Here is a 20,073-nt window from a genome sequence, read left to right as displayed (position 1 = left end):
GTGAGTGGTTTTCAAATACAATCCTGTATTTAATAATTTTGAGATATAAAGCGAAGTCACTTCCTTTAATTTCTTTGTAGTTGCATAGTAGGAGGGAAAGGAGATTGTGTACAAAGGGAGTTATTTTTATAATTTACCTCAACTGACTAGAACTTTTTTTTCCTCAGGAGTTTCTGGTTTTACTTTTCTTGCTTTCCCCCACTTCCTTATAGTTTCCATTATCTTATATTATTGTTTTAAGTGTTTTCTACTACATGCAATTAACAGCCTAATGCTATTTTGTGTGAAAATTGCATGACTAATTTAATGGATTTTAATACTAAAGTCTTTTTTAAGGCTGTGAACATAAAACACACACACTTTTAATAGAAAGGTCTATTGTGATGATAGGCATTCTTAGATTATACTTCTGCAACTGATCCAATCATGGTCTTTATTTATTTTTATTCTAATATTTAAGCGTGCTGATGAAATTTCAAGTTCACTGTCAGATACTACACTCCTCGTACACTTTTTTGGCAAGAAAGGAAAAGCTGAACTGAACTTTGAAGATTTTTATAGGTGAGTCTCAACTTTATTGATTCCTTGTAAAAAAATACTTGTTTATTCTAATTAATGTATATTACTACACATATAGTTTATGCAGACATGTATATAAAGTTTATGTTCCCTTTGTGCGTGTTACATATACAAAGAGCAAAATAAAGCAATAAGGGAACCAATAATAAAAGGTCATGTACTAATGCTACTGCATTTGCAAATTTTGTTAGCATTTGTGTGCATGATTGGTTTGGGGTGGAGAGGTTATACCTCAACTCTGTCTTTATTGGTACGTAGGAATTTTTTTCTTGGTTTTTATTCCCACCCCCTGCGTTTGTCAGTGCTTTAAAAAAAGTTTGAGTGCATTTCTGCTCTTAGGGACATATTTAAATGTAAAGATTTTTCTGAAGATATTGTGTAGGCACCTTAGAACAAGCTTCCTCTGGGAAAAAGTGAAAACAGAGGGGGAGTTCTTGGCTTAATTATTACATCATTTAATATTGAATTTAAAAATATAGGAGAATGCCATAAAAACAGAGCCATAAAACTGTATGTCTCAGTGTGATTGAAAGAAATGCAGTGTTGTTTCCTCCATAAATACTCCCAGTACATATTGTATTTATGTAAGTTGTCTCTTAACTATGCACTCTAATCAATCAGATATTTGCAAAATATTTTGCCTTAAACTTATTTATGTCTTGAAAAGTATTCAGTATTTTACATAATATAAAGACTGTCATCAAGTGAAAGCCTGATGTGAATTCAAAACAAGAACCAGAAAATACTTTTTCAAGAGTCATCTTGTTAAAATCTCCATCTATTGCTGTAAGGTGTTGTGAAGCCTAAAGAGGTCAAAACCTAGTAGACATATTCATGAAAGAGGGATCCATCAAGTTTTATTCTACTTTATTTTACCAGCTCAAAAAAATCATTTATGGATTGGTGTATGTTTACCTTGCACTTATACTTTTGCCTAGACATCCTTTTGATTTGAGCTCCTCATAGTTCTTAGAAGTCAATTTATGTATTAGAAGGCAGTGTTGCAAGCAGTGTCTTCAGGATGGGGAACTCTTGGGAACCTGTAACAGGGAAGCGTTACAGGTTGTGGTTGACAATCAGATCAACATGAGCTCCCAGTGCAGTACTGTGACCAGAGGGCTAATTTTCATCCTTGGTCGTATAAGGACATCAAGCAGAATCAGGGAAGTTGTATTTCCTTTTCATATATAGCTGGTTTTATACTTTATCCAGTTTTGGTGTCCAGAATATACTAAACATGTTGTTAAGTTGGGAATACATTATAGAAATATCATAAGAATAGTGAAGAAAGCCTGCAGGAGCTCATCATACTTAGCTTGTTAAAAAGAGAAAGGTAAGGTTTATTTACAACCTTTAAGTAACTGTATGGGGAATAAATTTTGGGAATTCATTTAGCACCATGATGGAATTTTCAGTCTCGCATGTGAAAATACAGATCAGTCACCCACTGAAGAAGCAAATTAAGCAAACACAAACGGGAAGTAAAATAGAGATGTAAATACTAAGTCATTTTAATCCTTACTAAAACATTTTGAGTTAACATTGCTGTATTGATTAGAAAATGTCAACATAGGTAAGGGATTTACCAAATTTACCATCCATGCTATGAAAAGGGAACTAATTTGTATAATGCTATTTGGCTTTATATTCTAGAAGTCTTTTAAGGACGTGAGTAGTAGAAATATAAGGTATTACTCTTTCTTTGTATTTGTGTTTCTGCTTTAGATTTATGGATAACCTACAAACTGAGGTTCTGGAGATAGAATTCCTTTCCTACTCGAACGGGATGAACACCATCAGTGAGGAAGACTTTGCCCATATTCTTTTGCGGTATACAAATGTGGAAAATACAGCAAGTTACCTGGAAAACATGCGCTGCATGATTCCTGAAGAAAAGGTAATTGTTTAGCTAGGAAGCAGTGGGCCACAGCATCAAGTCCCAGTGTCATCAAGGTGAAAACATAGCTTTGTTGGACTGAATGAGATTCTGTCACTGAATTAATTAGCACCAGGATTTTATTCTGACCATAAGATGTGTGTCTCATGTTTTTCATATTACTTGCTGAATAAAAAGTAGAAGAGTAAATAGCATAGAAATATGTTCTATAGATTTAGGTAGTAATATTTTTGAAGTTTAGTTAACAAAGCTTTATGTTACATGAAAATTCAGTTCAGACGACAAAAACAGCAATGAGGCATGAAAAAGCTTTTTTTTTTTTCTTCTCTTTTGCACTGCTGCTGGAATAGCACCTCTTCAGAAATAACACAGACACCCTTTATCTAGTTGTTTTATAGCATGATGGATCACTTGTATATAATTATTGGGATTAGAGTTCCTGCTCACTGACCCTTTATGAGTTCCCAGTCTAAGCCACTGAGGCACTCAGTTCTAACTGCTCTGAAAGGTCTGCGCTGCTTTCAGTATGCAGAGCCAAGACAGTGCAACAGAAATGGTATAAAGCTCTTTTTGCATGGTTCCCAGATATTTTTTGTTTGTTTAGGATGAAATCAAGATTTCCATATATATGGAAATCTGAAAGAAAAAAGTCACATTGAGGCTTGTATAACAACAATGATATAAGTATTGCTTGGGTAACTGAAAAATAATGACAGTCGTAGGTATAGAGAAATACTTCTTGGAATGGCAAAGGTGAAGTTGATTAAGTAAATGTAAATATAGACACTTTATTTTAAACACAAGGAAGTACTCTTTGAAATTCATCTCTAAGTCTTCCAGTGCCGCTGTTCTGATAGCGAGTCTTTCACAGTAGTCTCCTCTTCTTGATCTCTTCTGGGACCATCAGCTAAGGAAAACTTCCATGTAGTCAGCTGTGTCACTCAGTTACAGGTTTGCTTATGCTGCATTCTGGGAGTATCCTGGCACTTGACCAGTGCCATATATCTCTAGATCATATGCTATAGCTCCATTAAGTAAAACAAGACATTGCCATTTTCCCTAGATCTGTATGACTTGCTTGGTAAATGTGCTGTCAGGTACAGTGGCAAAACTAAATCCCTGTGACATCTCTGGTGCTGGCCACAGGTTTTTGAGAGTGGGACTTTGCCTCTTATTGCCATGGAGGTGTTGTTCATATGTTTGCATTTTTTTACACTTGTAATAACATAATTTGAAAATTATAAAATGTACTATTTTATTACAGTGATACACTGTAATACTAATACAAACCATAGGATTCAATTTAGAAGAAAAATTAATCTAGCCTGTAAGGTAATGGGCAGCTACTCTCACAGTTGGCAATTTTAATCTTTCGTGGCTCTGTATGTAGAAGCCTGTAAAGCAACATGATGATCATTTGGCATACTGTAATCATGTTAAAATGTTCAGCTGGTACACTGTCTGCTTACAGGATGTTTTCCTTCTTTTACTAACTAGGTGTCACCAGTGATTCATTTAAGCTGGCATCTTGAATTACTACAAATATCAGCTCCTAAAGAAAGTCTATGCATTTTTAATAGCATTGGTGCATGGTCTTCTTTGCTGTAGTAGAATATAATTTGTCCACATAAATAAAAAAGTTAGTTTCCTTTTAGATAGAAAAAAAAATAGTTTTCAGTAGGAAACTTCTGGGATACATAAATGTAGATAACTTCCTATGTCAAAATGCAAAACATAGGGCAAATATAAAATGTTATTACAGTTACCAGTTGAACAAAATATGGTCCTAGGAAAAGAGAGAGAGAGTAGAATGCTATATGCCCAACGCCCTTTGAATGTCATTTTGCCTGCCCTTCTGCCTCTTTGGTGTCCTTTGCTGTTTTTCCTTGAGAGGAAATAAACGTGTATGATTGCAGATGATTTAAAGCAGAAATTGTAGAACTCTTAAATTAAACCAGATATTTTTCTAATTGCTAAAATGTTGTGGACCATGTACAGTTTAGACATGAACTGCAGGTGTGGCTCCTTTATCTCCCTGCTTCCTCTCCAGTGTCAACTCATGGCAGCAGTTTTCATCACTACTGGAAACAGAGAAGCTGTAGAAAGGCTTGTTTGTAGACCAGTGGTTCTCAGCCTTACCTGTGCAAGGGCCGCTTTCCATCTAGACTGATGATCTCCTCTCTAGTTACATGAAAGGAGCCAGGATTTTTGCAGGAGCCTGAGCTCTTACAGTATCTCCCACATTCAGAGTCTTTACAGAAAAATTGGTGCAAATTAAGGACTTGTAAAAATCATTGTGAACCTAAAAATGTCAGCCCAAGACTTTGATGGACATTTTCTGTAGTACGTGAGGGTCCTAGTTGGCAACTGAAGTTTCACTTATCTAAGTATTTCACAAATATGTGGCAACATTATTCCAGTCCCAGAGTTTTCAGTCTAAACAGAGTGCAAGAAACAGAACTTAGACATAAACTATTAGATGTCATCTGCAGCAAAACAAGAAGACAGTATTGGTTAATATTAGTAAATTAAGCTTTTCAGATAAAAATTCAAAGGAGCATAAGGAGGTGGTGTTTCCTCCCAATTGCAAAGAATGAAACAGAGAACAAGTATGCTTACTGAGAAAAGCAGTTCATGATGGAGATAGGTCAAGCTCACCAATCAAACAGTTTATAAATCTTACCTAGAGCTTAGGTAGGATCACTTAAGCTGCATTTTACATCTCAAGTGGGTTGAGGCCTATTAAAGTATTTTATTTTAACAATATTACATTTCTCTGCACATTTACCACAGTACTTGCTGTCTCATATGGGTTTACATTCAGCCTCTGACATTTTCTTCTCCGCCACAAATGTACTTCAATATGTTTTCTGCGTTCCACCATACCATAATGACTGTGTATATCTTTCAGAAGAGACATAGGTCAAACTTGAATAGAAAGGCTCACAGGTCTTTCTGTTGTCTTCAGGGTTATTGTCGGAGAGACTTAGTTAAATAGGATAAAAGGATTAAAGCAGACAGAAGAATAGCCAGGAATGGTAGTTAAAGGAGGCAAGGGAGATCAAGGTTTGACGAAGAATGCTGTCCCATGTTCAGAATGGCTGACAGACCATGGAAAATGAGATGTAGGCAATGGTCCTGGCTTAATTCAAAGTCTCTGTTTAAGGTCTCTTTCAAAATTGATTAAGAGGTAGTTTATCGGATCTTGTAGCTAAGGTGAGAGAAAAGCAGAACAAATACCATAAGGAAAGAAGAGAAAGTGCTCTTGTACTTTTCTCTGAAAGTACAAGAGTACTTTCAGAGAATTTTTCACAGAAGGTATTCTAAAGTCTGGGCAAAATGCAAAATATTTATTTAAAAAGCTGGACAAACCCTGCGATACTTGGTATTTCGAGCATCAGCTGAAGAGACCTAGGTGTCTAAATCTGGATATGTAAAAACTGCACCTTAAAGTAAAGAGCTTAAGTTAGATCATAAAATATATTTATTAATTCATTCAGTGTATTTATGTGAGCATACACACTCACATATATATAATAGTGGTTTACAGGTTATCAGTAGTAAACATATTGCAGTATTCATACAAGCCTAGACTCTTATTCTCAATATTAACTGATGTATCATAGTAATTCTGGAATTCTTAAAGATTGCCTTAAGCAATGGAACAATATTTTTGACTGCTTTTTGGATAAGAATTGCTATCTGTTGCAGTGACAAAGAGGAAAGACATCTTCCATTCCTCAGGAGGCTCCAATTCTTTACTTTATTGACAAATCGCTATTTTTTTCAGTGGGTGTAGTTATCTATTCTTAAATGAAGAAGACATATGTAACTGCAAGGTTTATTTATTCGGGTGTCATCACTACTGGTAATTCCTATGTTGCATATTGTTCTTTTATTTTTAGGGTATCACATTTGAGGAGTTTAGATCATTTTTCCAATTCTTGAACAACCTAGAAGACTTTACAATCGCAATGCAAATGTATAATTTTGCAAGTCGTTCCATTGGTCAAGGTAAGTATATTTTTATAAAAATCTGTTGATAAAGATACAGAACTGTTGACAAGAATACCAAAATGTTTTGTAATTCTGAGTTTGTAGTTGTAACATCTCAGGTAAAAGGCTAAAAAGGCTCGGACTCCAGCCTCGAGAGGACGAAGCTCGGTCGTATCATAAGAGATATGATAAAGCTTTCCCAAGTCATCTAAGTAATGGATAAGCTGAATGCAGAACAGTTGGTCATCAAATCCTACAGTACAACAGTTAAGAGGCACTTGATGACACCAATAAGAGATCAGTTTAAAGCAAACAAAAGCATTTCTTTACACATTGGGTGTTTGGAATCTGGCCTTCTACAAAGGTTGTAGAAGGAAACAGTGTCAGAAGGTCCAAAGAGGGATTAGACAGATTTTTGAACAAATCAGTAAGTGCATGCTTAAAGAACTAGGCAGGTATGTACTGACTAAAATCCTTAATACAACAGTTGAGATATTTGGGGAGTGCAAGGTAAAGAATATGTGAAGTGGTCAGATTTGCGTGCTCTCCTCAAGTAGCATCTTCATGGGTCTGGCACAGTAAGGCCAGCATAGTCCTACCTACTCCTTACCAAAGGAGTATACCGTTATCTCTTTGCTCCATTTCTTAGGTTCTGTTTTGTGTCAATTAAGTAGATGCCATCCGTATATATGTAACATAGGTTTAATTTTAATATGATTTTTCTAATTTTGTTGTTAAACTTAGTCTGTGGACTGTTATCTTTTGTGTAAAATAATTGATACCAATTAAGCAGTTTCATGTTATATCATTTGAGAACTACTTGGTTCAGAACTGTGAAATTCAATCCTAATTTTCACATTTTCTTATTTTTTGAGTGTTTAAATATGAAAACTCAAGTTAAAAGTTCACTTATATGTCATAATATGTTGTCCACAAAGTGGGATTAAAATAATATTTTTTTCCTCTGATGTTCTCTTTATGCAGATGAATTCAAACGTGCTGTGTATGTAGCCACAGGTGTGAAGCTTTCACCACATTTGGTGAACACAGTGTTCAAGATTTTTGATGTTGACAGAGATGACCAGTTGAGTTATAAAGAATTTATCGGCATTATGAAAGACAGACTCAATCGAGGGTTTAGGGTAAGGATTCTAATTTTTGTAGTTATATTAGTTGACTTTACTACTTAGCACTTACTTAAGCACCTATAGCACCAGCAGGTTGCAAACCAACACTGTGTATGTTTAAGGGCATATGTTTTATAGAAATCCTGACGCAGTCTGTAAGATAAATTCCTTTTTAAAGTCTTGATTTTTTTTTTTTAATTAGAAAGCAATACATAGAGGACATAATGTACCTTTATAGTACACAAACCAATTTGGAGATGAGAAATCCTATGCATACTGTCATTTCTTCTTGTATTGTGTGATTGATAGATTGCCACTAAAAATGTTAACAAGGGTAGCAATTACGTCTGGGTTGTTTGCAGGGAAAAGAGAGTTTGTCTCTCTCAAACTCAGGCCATTTAGTTAAACATCAACCATTGACTCTGCTAAAACATTATTCAAAATACCAAGTGTTTATAATGACTGTCGGAAAGAGTTGCACCAGAAGATAGTTCTAATTTTCAAATAAAGAATTAGTGAAGTGGTACTGAACAATGCTATATTCTTGTTCAAAGTTGCTTTTGATAATTTAACCCTGTATCTAATCTATTAAATTACAAGAAGCTAGAGGGCAGGAAATTACTTGCAGAAAATTTGCATAGGGAACAAGCTTGTAAATCTTGCTTTGCCTTTTAAGTGAATGTATAGCCTTTGCTGCCCTCTTCAGGTTCTGTGTAGTACAAGGAAATTTTACAGTAGCAGACAAATTTTTAATTGGAGTATAATCAATAAGTCACATTTTTTTCCTTCATATGACAGGTGTTAACATTTTTAACTAAGTGTAAAATGGTGTTCTTACTGACAACCTAATCCCTTAGACATAAATCTTAAACGGTATTATGGTTCCGAAATTCACATTTCAGTATGTTATTTCTGTAATGTAATTTTAGTCATTTTTAGTTAGCTTCCTAAATATAGTTTTAGAACTTTCTGTGAAGTGGTGTTTGAGTCTAATAGTTTACTTGTTATTTTTGTAATACTATGATTGAATGTAAAATGTGGATAACAACCACTGCATTTGTAACAAACTTACTTCCTTGTTGGTCCTCAATTCCTTTTATTTCGGTGTGGGAATGATGATTGTTTCATAACTGTTTCAGCTATATGTTTTAATTGTTTACTAATTGTAAGTGTGCAGTGTATGTTAATTTAACCAGAAAACAGTGTGCTTACTAAGTAATTCTTGTAAATGTATTACATGTTTCTATTTCACAAAATGCATGACAGAAATCACATATAATCCCAAAGAATCTATGTCATCCAGCACTATTCAGTCATATGCATGTATCTTTTGCCTAGGTCACTACAAAATATTCCAGTAAAAGAACTATAAATAGCCAAGGATGTTCAGAGGAATAGCACCATCTTTCATGAATGATCTGTCTAATTTTAAGTAGATACGAGAGATGTCCTGGGTTGCATAGGAGATGATCGTGATTTGGTCCTGTAATTCAGTTATATTTAAACATGCATACATGCAGACTTGTTGGATTATTCAGAAAAATGCATTCTCTTCACTAATCAGTAGTATTCCAAGACAATTACAGTACCAAACTTAGGAATTACAATTTCCAGTAATTTTTCTTAAGTGTCACACAAACCTGATTTTTCCAAGAATGGGTGGTAGTAAAAACTCTGCAAAAAATTGCCTTTTCGGTTTAATTAACACCCCCCACGTACCCCAATCTTGGTTTAGAATGGAAAGAAGAAATCACATGAGAATCCTTTGCCCTGAACAAATTGTCAGAAAGTGTCATTAATTGCCTCCTATTGTTTGTACATTAAACGTTATACAGTATTTCGTGTGGCCAGATCAAATAAAAGTTAACCCTCTTGCTCCTACAGTGTGGAGGGCTCAAATGTTGTCTTGTGCTAAATCAAAACTAACAAATCACTAACCCTTTCTTTGTTGATAACTGTGTTTTGAATCCATATTAAGATTTGGTCAGTTCCATTATACAGATAAAAAGAACATTATAGGTTCTGCGTATGCAGTATTTTGTAGCAACATGAGAAATTTGAACCTGTTTATAGTGTAAATGCCTGATTTTAAAGTATCCTACAATTAATGTCTGCCCAAATCAATGTAGTCTCTGATAACTCTAAAAATGTCTGAAAGGAAGAGTTTAAAATTGTATGATTTTACAATTAACATTTTATACTTAGTAATTCAACTTTTTAAAAAGTTGTTTTACTAAAATGTTTGCCCAGAAGAACTTTGAGGGCATCACAGAGCTTGCTAGTAGGACCATGTATTTTAGAAAAGGGCATTTTGAAGTTATATAGTCTGACTAAAGCAAACATTTAAGAGCAAAGAGTTACACAAGTCCAGTTAAACTGGAGTTCTGAAAGGTCAAGTCAGTACTTACCACTGTCCTATTTAAAAGCTTAGCCATAAGCTTACAAACATGAGGAAGGCCAGGTACTATCTTTTATAGGAACATAATAAATATTAATTTTAACATATATTTTAGATATGTTTTTGGAAAAGTAAATGTCTTAAAGAGTTTATCAAATGAAATTTTTCTCTTTCTGGAATATAGTATTATAATCTGAAACCTTTTTTGGTTTTAGTAGTTTGAAACAAACTAGTATATTAAGCTGCCATCAAGTGGTCAGTCAGAGTTTTGCCATAAACTTATTAAAATGTGCAGACATGAAAAGCTTTATTTTTTCCTGCTGTTTGGTTTAAAATAGTTATTTCCTTCCTTATTTTTTTTTAACTTAAAAATATATAAGAAGATTCCCTGTCCTTTATAAATTCCATTTTTAAACTGAAATATTTGGAACTTAATTACTACACGATAAACATTTTACCTAGCACATACTATACTGTATCTTCTAGCTATTTGTCACTTAAAGCCATTTTTTTGTATTTTCATGATACCGTTGTCTTATGCTTACCTCTGGCTGCCTTCACATGTTGTCTGCATCTGCGCACTTCTCCACCTTCTGCTCCACAGGGCTACAAACCTATACAGAGGTATACTACTTTCAAATCCTGCGTGAGGAAGGAACTCTATAGCAGATAAATGACGGTATGTGTTAGCTGCCCCGTCCGAGTGTGCTGGCATGCTTGCAGGAATGGCTGAATGTTAAACTGTCACTGCTTTGTTTCCTGTTCCAAAATTCAGGAATAGGTTATTGGACTGTAAGCAATGTAGCAGCTCAAAGCGTCACGTTGTGTTTTTGATTGAAGTGATAGAATTTTATTCTGGAGTTGGCAATGACTCTCACTGTCACTGTTTTGTAAGCCAGCTGCGATTCTGTACTGTGTTCGATAAAGGAGAAGTATTCTTTCTGTTGCTGTTTTCTGTCTGTCCTGTGACCACTTTTCAAGTAATTTCTCAGGTACCTATAGCTCAAAAGTGTTTACCAATGAAGCCTGTAGAGGCAGATTTTTCTTCCTGAGAGACTGTTAGTAACAGATTTATACAGTTACACTTTTGAAAACAATACTGTGTTTTTGGCTCGATTAATGCTATACCAGCAATTTTCAAAAATTGGCACTGTGCTCACACATGACCACCATGGCTGTTTCTGCATATCCGCTACATGAATATTCATTCTTACAGTTAGATTTTACTGTGGTTTTCAGTGTAAAAACTGGAGTGTGGATATTCTGTAGCCATATTGTGAAACTGTCACACGGTGGACACAGCAGAAATGCGTTATTAGACATTTCTCTTCTTACATGTAGCAAGAGTTTGCATCTTTGCAATTTTAAGCTTTTGGTGCCAGCCCTTTTTTCATGTCTATATTTATGGACTTTGCAGTAGTTGCTACAAAGGCCCTTAACAGCTAATATGTGTCCCAGATGTATTATTTTGCAGTGGGGAGGAACAAAGAGATGTAGACCGTGAAAAACAAGACCCCACAGCCAGTGGTCTGGTGTGAGTGAACCCCATGGAGTAGCCAGCACATCTTGTGCTCCCGAGCCAGGAGGGTTTGACTGTCATTCCTCCTCTGTTTTTAATTCTGGGGGACAATACTAAGCTGAGATTTCTTGAATAACCATCCTCAGATACTTCCTTACATCAGCATATTGGCATCTGACCTTCTGAATCCTCCTCTTCCCTATCATACGCCTCTCTGAGCACTTATGTGCCAGTGAGCTTGTGGGACCACTGGTTTTCTTCCCTAACTCTGAAACAGCATGGCAGGAAAGGAATGTAGGTACACTAAGCAGAAGTGTCTTGGATCCTGTTTATTTGAGGTGATGGTTGGCTTCTAGCACAGTTGAAAATTTAAGTCTGTAATGATGAGAGATGGGGTCTGTTTACTCAGACTGGTAGCCCATTAGCTCACCAGCCCCACTGATGTTTTCCTTTTATAGACCCCTGTGCAAGATTGGTAAGGTAGAGGGAATATAGCTAAACTGTTGACCTATTCCAGTGGCACAGCATGTCATGTATCCCAAATTGTGTTCTATGGGACTCCTTGTACCATTTTTTTTTCAGTGAAGTGTCACATCTTTTAAACAGGCTGGTTCTTTGAAATTCATCAGTAAAGATAGCTTGAGGCATGTCCAGGTTTACGCAGCTGATTTGTCTTTCTAGAAGGAAGACGAGTTCTGTTTGACCTGCATACGCCCTTCTCTTCTAAAACTTAGTATCCATAGGATTATTTCTTTATTGATTAACTAGTAAGAGGGGGTTTTTAAATTATACTTCCTCTTTATGGGTATAACCCACATACTGAAGCATTGTACTAATATGTGAGGAACAGACAAGGAAATTTGATCATAACAAAGCATCTGGTTTCTCCAATTAATGGGAAGTGTAAATTACTAATGAAATAGCTGAAACAATGCCTTAGTAGTCCAACTTACCAGTCACATAAGAAGAAATACATGGCTTTAGATTAATTTTGTGTAATTTCATCTCTTTGAAACTTTTGGCTCTTGCTTTCTTCATTTCCCATGTCTTTTTAAAAAACATTCTTTTAGGTGTACTTTGACTTTTCGTCCCCACTAATTCTGACACAGCCTACATTGTAACTATGTATCAAGTATTGTTTAAACTGTAAACTTTTCAAGATAGGGAACAAATTTATAGGAAAACTGGCAAGATGTTACACAGTCATGATGCTTTCCAAATAATTTCAGTGAAGGGTATGTGGCCAACTGGAACAAAATGCAGTGTGACACAAAAGAATACAGTGTCTAATAAGCAGGGCAAATAAAATTAGCTTGGTTACAAAAAGAGAGACTGTGTTTAAAGCATGGGACACCTTGACGGAGATCTGAACTCGGGCAATAAATTAATTCATTCATCTGTTGAGTTGGGGTAAGCTGGGAAAAAAAATACAGTGGAGATGTATAAAGGGAGATTTTTGTTCACTCTGAATAAAGTCATTCTCAAGAAAAAAAAATTCAAGTTGAATAATGGTATGTCTCCACTATGCACTGGGAGACGGTACAGATAAAACAGGTTAGTTCTCAGTGCACTGACCTGGCCACAGGCAGCACCACTGACATGGTGTAGAGGTTGCTGGTTACTGACCCTGCTCTTCTTCCCACCTGGAGCTCCTAGATGCTATAACAACAATGCTTCTGGTACCTAAGCTTGCTTGTGTAGTACTGTATCAGATATCTGTTACCTGGGCACTGAAGAATACAGAGTAAAACTCATATATATAAAATTCCCTCTTGCCTGCAGACATGTTAGTCAGCTACTGCTTTTCACTTGACCAACTGCTCCTTGTCTGTTGTGATGAATTACAGTGACATACTCAGTTGTTAGCTATTCTGAGTTCCTTTTTGTGCAAAACATTCCATAACTTATAATATTTCTTCATATTTGTTGTAGATATTTATTAAAGTTTGTTACAAGTGTCAGTTAATGGAAATGGAAACTTTAGCCAAAACATATGTGAAGTGATTTGGAGTTAGTTACTGTGGAGGAGAACAGAACTAATTCTGTCTTTGCCATACAGTATGGAGTGAAGGTTTACATAATTCTAGAAATTATTATTTTCTATTTAGTTTACAAATTGAAAAGATAAAAAAATTGAATCATTGGAGATTTGAAATTGAATTATTTCAATTGGGTAATTAAATTTCAGTCTGATGTACAAAGAAAAAAATATATGTGAAATATAAAAATCTGCTGCAATTGCATCCCAAAGTTAGGTGCAATACAATAACTCTTAATTTTACTTTGTTCTATATATAAATGTACAGATCATTGTTTGTGCTTTGATATACTTTCTGTGATAAACGTAGAACTCTGATGAAAGAGATTAGGATACCTGGTGTACATACCATGGGTTATACCATACTTTGAATCTGCACCCTGAAAAGGGATAAACAGCACGTTGTGCTGTACATTATGTATCTCTAAATTGCACTGATCCAATTTACTTCACAGCATTAAAAATGTTATACCCTTACAATAAATAATGAAAATATCTCCTTGGGGAACAACAGTACAATCTCTGTGTGTTCCAAACAGCTGGCCATACTCTTGGAGAGCTTGTCCTTCTGCATTGTTCTCCCTGCAGGGCACACAACCTGACTCAGCACTGGCAGGTACTCCTTTGTATATACTGTAGGCAGAACAGAAAACAGACACTAGTAGGGAAGTGCCAAATGGAGCCAAGAGGAGAGCTCTACTTAGAATGCCTGATGGAAGGGTTATCTAGGAAATGTCTAAGAAAACCCTTTCAGAGTGTTGTGGTTTTGACCCAGTTGGCTAGCATCGAAACACCATGCAGCTGCTTGCTTACCCTCCTTCCTCCAGGGGATGGGGAGAGAATTAAAGGAGTAAAGGGAAAAGACACTCATGGGTTGAGATGTACCCACAGTCAATGTAATTAACAATGTAATAACTAAACTACAATAAAATTGAAAATAATAATTATAATAATAGGAATAGTAATATATACAGATACACAAATGAGTGATGCAGAGTGATACTGCTCACCACCTGATGACCAAGGCTCAGCCTGTTCCTGGCTCATGATCCCAGAGCACAGAGTCCCAAAACTGCAATCGTGGAAAAGAGATAAGAGCCCAAGTGTCCGAGAGAGCCGACTGAGAGAGAGCAACCTTCCGGACAGAGCCTTATCTATACACTGGGCATGATGTGCATGATATGGAATAGACCATTGGCCAATTTGGGTCTCAATCTTAAACCTAAGATTGAATCCTAGGCTAGGAATTGGGGCTGTGCTCCCTCCCGGCTTCTGCACCTGCAGACACTGGCACAGGAGAGAAGCTGAGAAGTCCTTGACTGTCCTAGCAGCAGCTCTAAAAATCAGTATGTTATCAGCCTTCTTCTCAGCACAAATCCAAAACACAGCTTCACACTAGCTACTATGAAGAAAGTTAACTCTGTCTCAGCTGAAACCAGGACACAGAGTTAATTTCCAAAGAAGGATGCTAGAGGCCAACTTCAGGAGGCATTCAAGTCCATCTGAAAGTACTGTTCACTAAACTATTTGTGTATGCAGAACCAGTAATAGATACTTAGGCTATAATTCCAATTTTGTTTACTTCTAAAGTATTGAAAATCCATATTATATGTCACTATTGTAAATCTAGAAAATAAGTTGTAAGTCCCAGTAATTTATTGAAAATCTTACAATTTTTGCATTAAAAGAACTGTTTTATAGATGTTCTGAATTTTGTGGAGCTTCTAAATTTCTGATTAAAAGTTTTTAGGAAGTAATAGGTAATAGCTATTAACAGTCTTGGGACTGATTGGGGAAGTAAATTTCATTTTGAGGAAGACATGAAAGAATCGAGCGTGGATTCAGAACCTCATTGCTAGTCATGTTTCTTCAACAGTAAATTACTGTCTTCTATAAATACTTCAGTCAAGCAACATTAAGATGTGTCACGTAGTTAATATTGTGAAAGCTTTTAATTTCCATACTTTCCTAATATACTGCAGTTTAATACATTTATCATAAGAGATAGCTTTAAAAAAAAAATGAAGAGGCTGTTGCTTAATAGTTGAAGAGACTGTTGGTTACCTCTTCTCTAAAGCAAATAAGAGTGGGCAGTGTGTGATAGGCAGGCCATACTGACTCATCTTACAAAAGTAACTGGAAATTACAGAACCCAGACTTTTGATCCTAAAACTAACTAGAACCTTAAAAACACAGCTGGGTACAGTAAGAAGAAAATGTTCCAGTGAAATGTGAAAGCATTGCAGAGCATGTGGACAAAATGTTCTTTCTATGGATTTGGTACACTGAGAGTAGATGCAACAACAAGGCATACATTACAAATAAGTAGATGAACAGTTAATGTACTTTAGTGTTTCTTTTACTGATTTTTATGAGCATTTCTCTGAACCTGTTTCATAAAATAAAAAAATAAATGTGTATCTCAAAGCACTGGTTAATCAACTGAATGTGCTTTTCTTAAATAATGCAATGCAGTTTGCAAGTAATGCATTTTTTTCATAAGATTGACCATAAGTCTCAACTAAATTATGCATTCGTGTAAGTATTGTTTCTAGTATTTCATTTAAAGCCTGGATTATACACTGCTGTGGATTAGATTGTTTTCTGAATATTTACAACTTCTGCTTAATGTTCTATGCTTTTTAATTATACAAGATAAGTAATAAGAATAAATGAAATGTAGGCTTCACTCTCTAATGGTGGGTGTTAATATACTGCAATGTCACAATATTTTTAACTTCTTCACTCACTTCAAGCAAAACAAACTATCAGACAATCTCTCACCTTGACACTGTAACCATTTACTTCAGATACTGGACTTAATTTCTAAAATGGATTACGATTTAAAATTACTTGTAAATGCTTCTGACTTATCTATGATTATAATTCCTGTTCCTTAACTTAGCCTCTTTCCCCAATTGATCTAATATTTAGCCCCTCTCCCTCTTTCTGTACTTAATATCAAAATAGGCTTGTGAGGTTAGGAATAGCAGAAGAAATTATGTGATCCAGTGATAACTACAGACAGCAAAGAGTCTAGTGAATCTCCCAGGCCAGCCTTTGTGGACAATATTCCTCTCCATTCAGTGAGCACTTACTAATGTCAATGAACTGCAATGCAGTTAGGACGAAGGTAACCTAGGATAAAGAAGCTTTTGTATCATCTGCCTATTTTGTATTTGGCTTTTGCTAATGCCTCAGTTTCATGAACATCAGTAATTTGCTATGCTTTTTATTTGGTATTGGAGGTGAATTTTTTTAGTACAGTGTTGACATGAAGAAGCAAGAAACAAAAATAGAGAGAGAGCAGGAAATACCTGAACAAAGAGGAAATCTTTTCTTACAGCTTTTAATATACATAGGCTATTTGTTGAATGCTAACTGTGTGCTGTGAGGTGAGGATGCATTCTGAATACTTAATCTGTGTATGGATTTATAACCCTCGTTTTACAGAAGTACTTCTGAGCCACAGAAGTATTTGATCTTTTCGTGATTTTGATATTAAAACGTATATCTAGTTTGAATGAGTGTGAGTCAAATTTCATGTAATATTAAGGGATTTAGTGAACAATATCTTCTTCCAATTGTATGTTTTTCACTTTTCACAGGAGACTCCAAAGTATGGGTGGAAGGAGTATTACTCTTGTGTGATGACTGTAACCAGTGAACATCTCAGAGATCTATGGAAGCAGTTTCGTAGACAAGATATGCTGAGATAAAGGAAGAAAGAAGGATTATCTGCACTGGCTAAAACTATTTATTCCTATGACTTCTTCATGAAGAACAAACTAACCCAGATGAATTGTGAATCTTCCAGCTGCAGAAGAAAACACAGGACTTCTTTTCCACTTAATGTAGTGATCTTCAACTCTTACAACCGCTTTTAAGTATGTATTTTATTTAAATTACAAACTGTCACCTGATTGGCAGAAGTGTTTTTTTTAAGACTACATTTTGAATATTACCTGTTATTTTGAGATGTCTTTGTAATTTAAAAGAAAACAAAAGTAAGTTTTACACTGGGGTAGGCAAACGTTTTGGCAATGAAGAGAAACTGCCCCACATCAGCTTAGACTGTGAACTTGCTTTCAGAAGAGCACCATTAAAAGTTTGTGCTTAATTGGGAATAAGAATACACTAAGTACCATAGCAATTGTATATGAGTTGAATGTACAAATTAAATTCTTAGAAGCTAACAAAGCTGTTACTTTAAAAAGAGTAAAGCTGTTATGGTTATAATGTGAATGATAGGTATTTACCTAGGAAAAGTACTGTATGGACTATAATGTTCAGATTCTCCAAGTCTTACTATTATGTTTATTAATTTATCCTTTAAAAAGATAGTACAAGATTTTAGGATGTCTTATGAGCCACATGTTGAAGAAAAGTCAAAATTTTGAAAATCACGTTAAGTAATACACCCTTTGTAATATTTATTGCAAATTTTATTGCCATACATATAAATTCACTGATATATTTCTGGTAGAGTAAAACTTTATGTGTTTCTTGTGAATTGTGCACTTTTGTATGAAGTAAGATACAGCACTGAGTAGAAATTAGAGTTGCTTAGTTTGCTGCTCTGGAATGCAGTATCTGAAAAATACATAAATAACTTGTGTTTGTGTCAAACAAAAAAGCAAAACAAAAACAAATGCATGCAGCAGTACAGAGCAATGCTCATTAAGTAATATTATTTTAATATTACACATCAAATATTAAACATAAATCAGGCCTTATAAAGTCTGTGAAGACTACAGGCAATCAGTAGGCACCATGATCTTTCATAGCCCTGTAGGTTTAAATGTTACTGAAACGGTGGTAAGGACACTGTTATGTTTGGTTTTCATATTCTCTAAATTTTTTCTTCGCTATTCAGCAGCAGCATTTTTCCGTAGTCCCTTTCAAAATGATTGTTAGCTGGTGTGAATTAAACTGAAACAAACATGAACATGTTTCTTATATCCTTCTTGAAAAGGTTCACGGGACATTAAGTCAGTCTCTATCTGTTTAGGAGCAATCTGTGCCTTGAAATATTTCTAGCTGAATACACACGCACACTAAAACCGATGGCAATAAATTGTTACCAGAAAGGCAAATATTTGGTGGAGTATGACAATTAAAATAGAACCAAAATAATGATTTTAAATATTTTATTACTCCAAATATACCTGTAAGCATACTTCTCAAAATTGTGTTTAGTGCACATGTTGCTCAAATACCATCTTACATGACCTGTGGATACAAAAGATGTATAGCATCTGTGCAAGTACACCTAAGTTTAAAATGTTTCATTTATAATAAGATCTATTTCTGCTGAAAATCGAAACAGAATGAAAAGGAAGATGTTTTTTTAAGAAATTCCACTCTGTGAATCTTAGAAAAAATCTAGGTGTGGCTTTTATCTGAGAAAAAGCCAGTTCAGAAAGCTTTTGAAGGGTGCTACTTTAGTTTGTATTTGATGATAAAATACTTACCAAATTTCCACTTTGGCATCCTTAAACTACTGACAACAAGAAAAATCAAATAAATTGGGATAAAGACACAACAGAATATGGATAAGCTGCAATCCCTGTGTGATCATTTAAGGAATTAATTGTATTCAGTGTATCATCTTGGTGTGCAGGACTGTCTCTCTGCTTCTTGTCAGCATATGCAAAACGCAATTTGCTACTTCAGTCATGAAGGACAAAAAATGGGAAGAAAGGATAGGGAATTACTGAAGGGGTTGCTGCCCTTCCACTTCATTCACTACTGCCCACTTACAGTGATTGTCCCCTTGGAGGAAGCAGCAGCACCGTTATCATTTTGCTCCTCCACTGCCCTAGGTAATAGTGCACTTTGCTTTTATGGCTGGCTTGAGACAATTTTATCATTTTTCTATATATTTCGTAATGATAGTCACTTAATATAAAATAGAATGTGAAAGTGTCAATTAGTTTTTAAGAGTATTTTTTCTCACGTTTAATAATAAGTTATTTAATATAAATATTAATATATGCATATAATAGTCTTGTTTATTTTAAAATAAATGCACTTGAAACTAATTTTATTTGCAGTGTATATCATTCAAATTCTTTTGTCATAAAAACTTTTGTGTAACATGAATGTACAAGTGCTTTGAATTAGAGCATCTCACCATCACAAAAAAACCCAAACCTTTTTTGCTTCTTTTGACTATTGCTTTAGATAGCTCTGCTTTTCTGCCACAGAATTTTGTATAAAAGAGCTGGAAGTGCAAGGACAGAAAGGTGAAAACAAAGCAGGGTAAGGGGACATGCCATCTGCTATAGAGGCACCCCTCGGACAGCCAGCAGGCACTGTGCTCAGTAAAACCTTATTCAAAATCTGCCAAATTCCTGGGAGCAGAGAAAATGTGTATGCTGCAAATCAGTTATGTGAAAAGTTGCATAAATGAAGGCCTTTTGTAAAAACAGCTCTTGTTCTCTTCTGTAAGTTAAGAAACCTGTAATAATGTAGGAAGATATTCAGTGGATGTGTAGGAACTGCCCACTGATGGCC

At 35.2% G+C, this 20,073-nt stretch overlaps 1 protein-coding gene across 1 annotated transcript in view; it reads left to right on the top strand.

Moving 5' to 3' along the window:
• MICU3 (mitochondrial calcium uptake family, member 3) overlaps nt 1–17,816 on the top strand; it is a gene marked incomplete at its 5' end in the record, with an annotated part of 38,815 nt that extends 20,999 nt beyond the window's left edge. Inside the window, 6 exons of the mRNA XM_010083655.1 lie at nt 461–561; nt 2,305–2,476; nt 6,382–6,490; nt 7,457–7,614; nt 10,602–10,676; nt 17,163–17,816. Coding sequence (XP_010081957.1) covers nt 461–561; nt 2,305–2,476; nt 6,382–6,490; nt 7,457–7,614; nt 10,602–10,670 — 609 coding nt within the window. The remainder of the gene's footprint in view (nt 1–460; nt 562–2,304; nt 2,477–6,381; nt 6,491–7,456; nt 7,615–10,601; nt 10,677–17,162) is intronic.
• Between the last annotated feature and the right edge of the window lie 2,257 nt (nt 17,817–20,073).

This window comes from Pterocles gutturalis, unplaced genomic scaffold (assembly GCF_000699245.1).
Source record: "Pterocles gutturalis isolate BGI_N339 unplaced genomic scaffold, ASM69924v1 scaffold3170, whole genome shotgun sequence".
NCBI lineage: Eukaryota > Metazoa > Chordata > Aves > Pterocliformes > Pteroclidae > Pterocles > Pterocles gutturalis.
The sequence above is the reverse complement of the archived record's forward strand: the minus strand, read 5'-3'. Positions and strand labels throughout refer to the sequence as shown.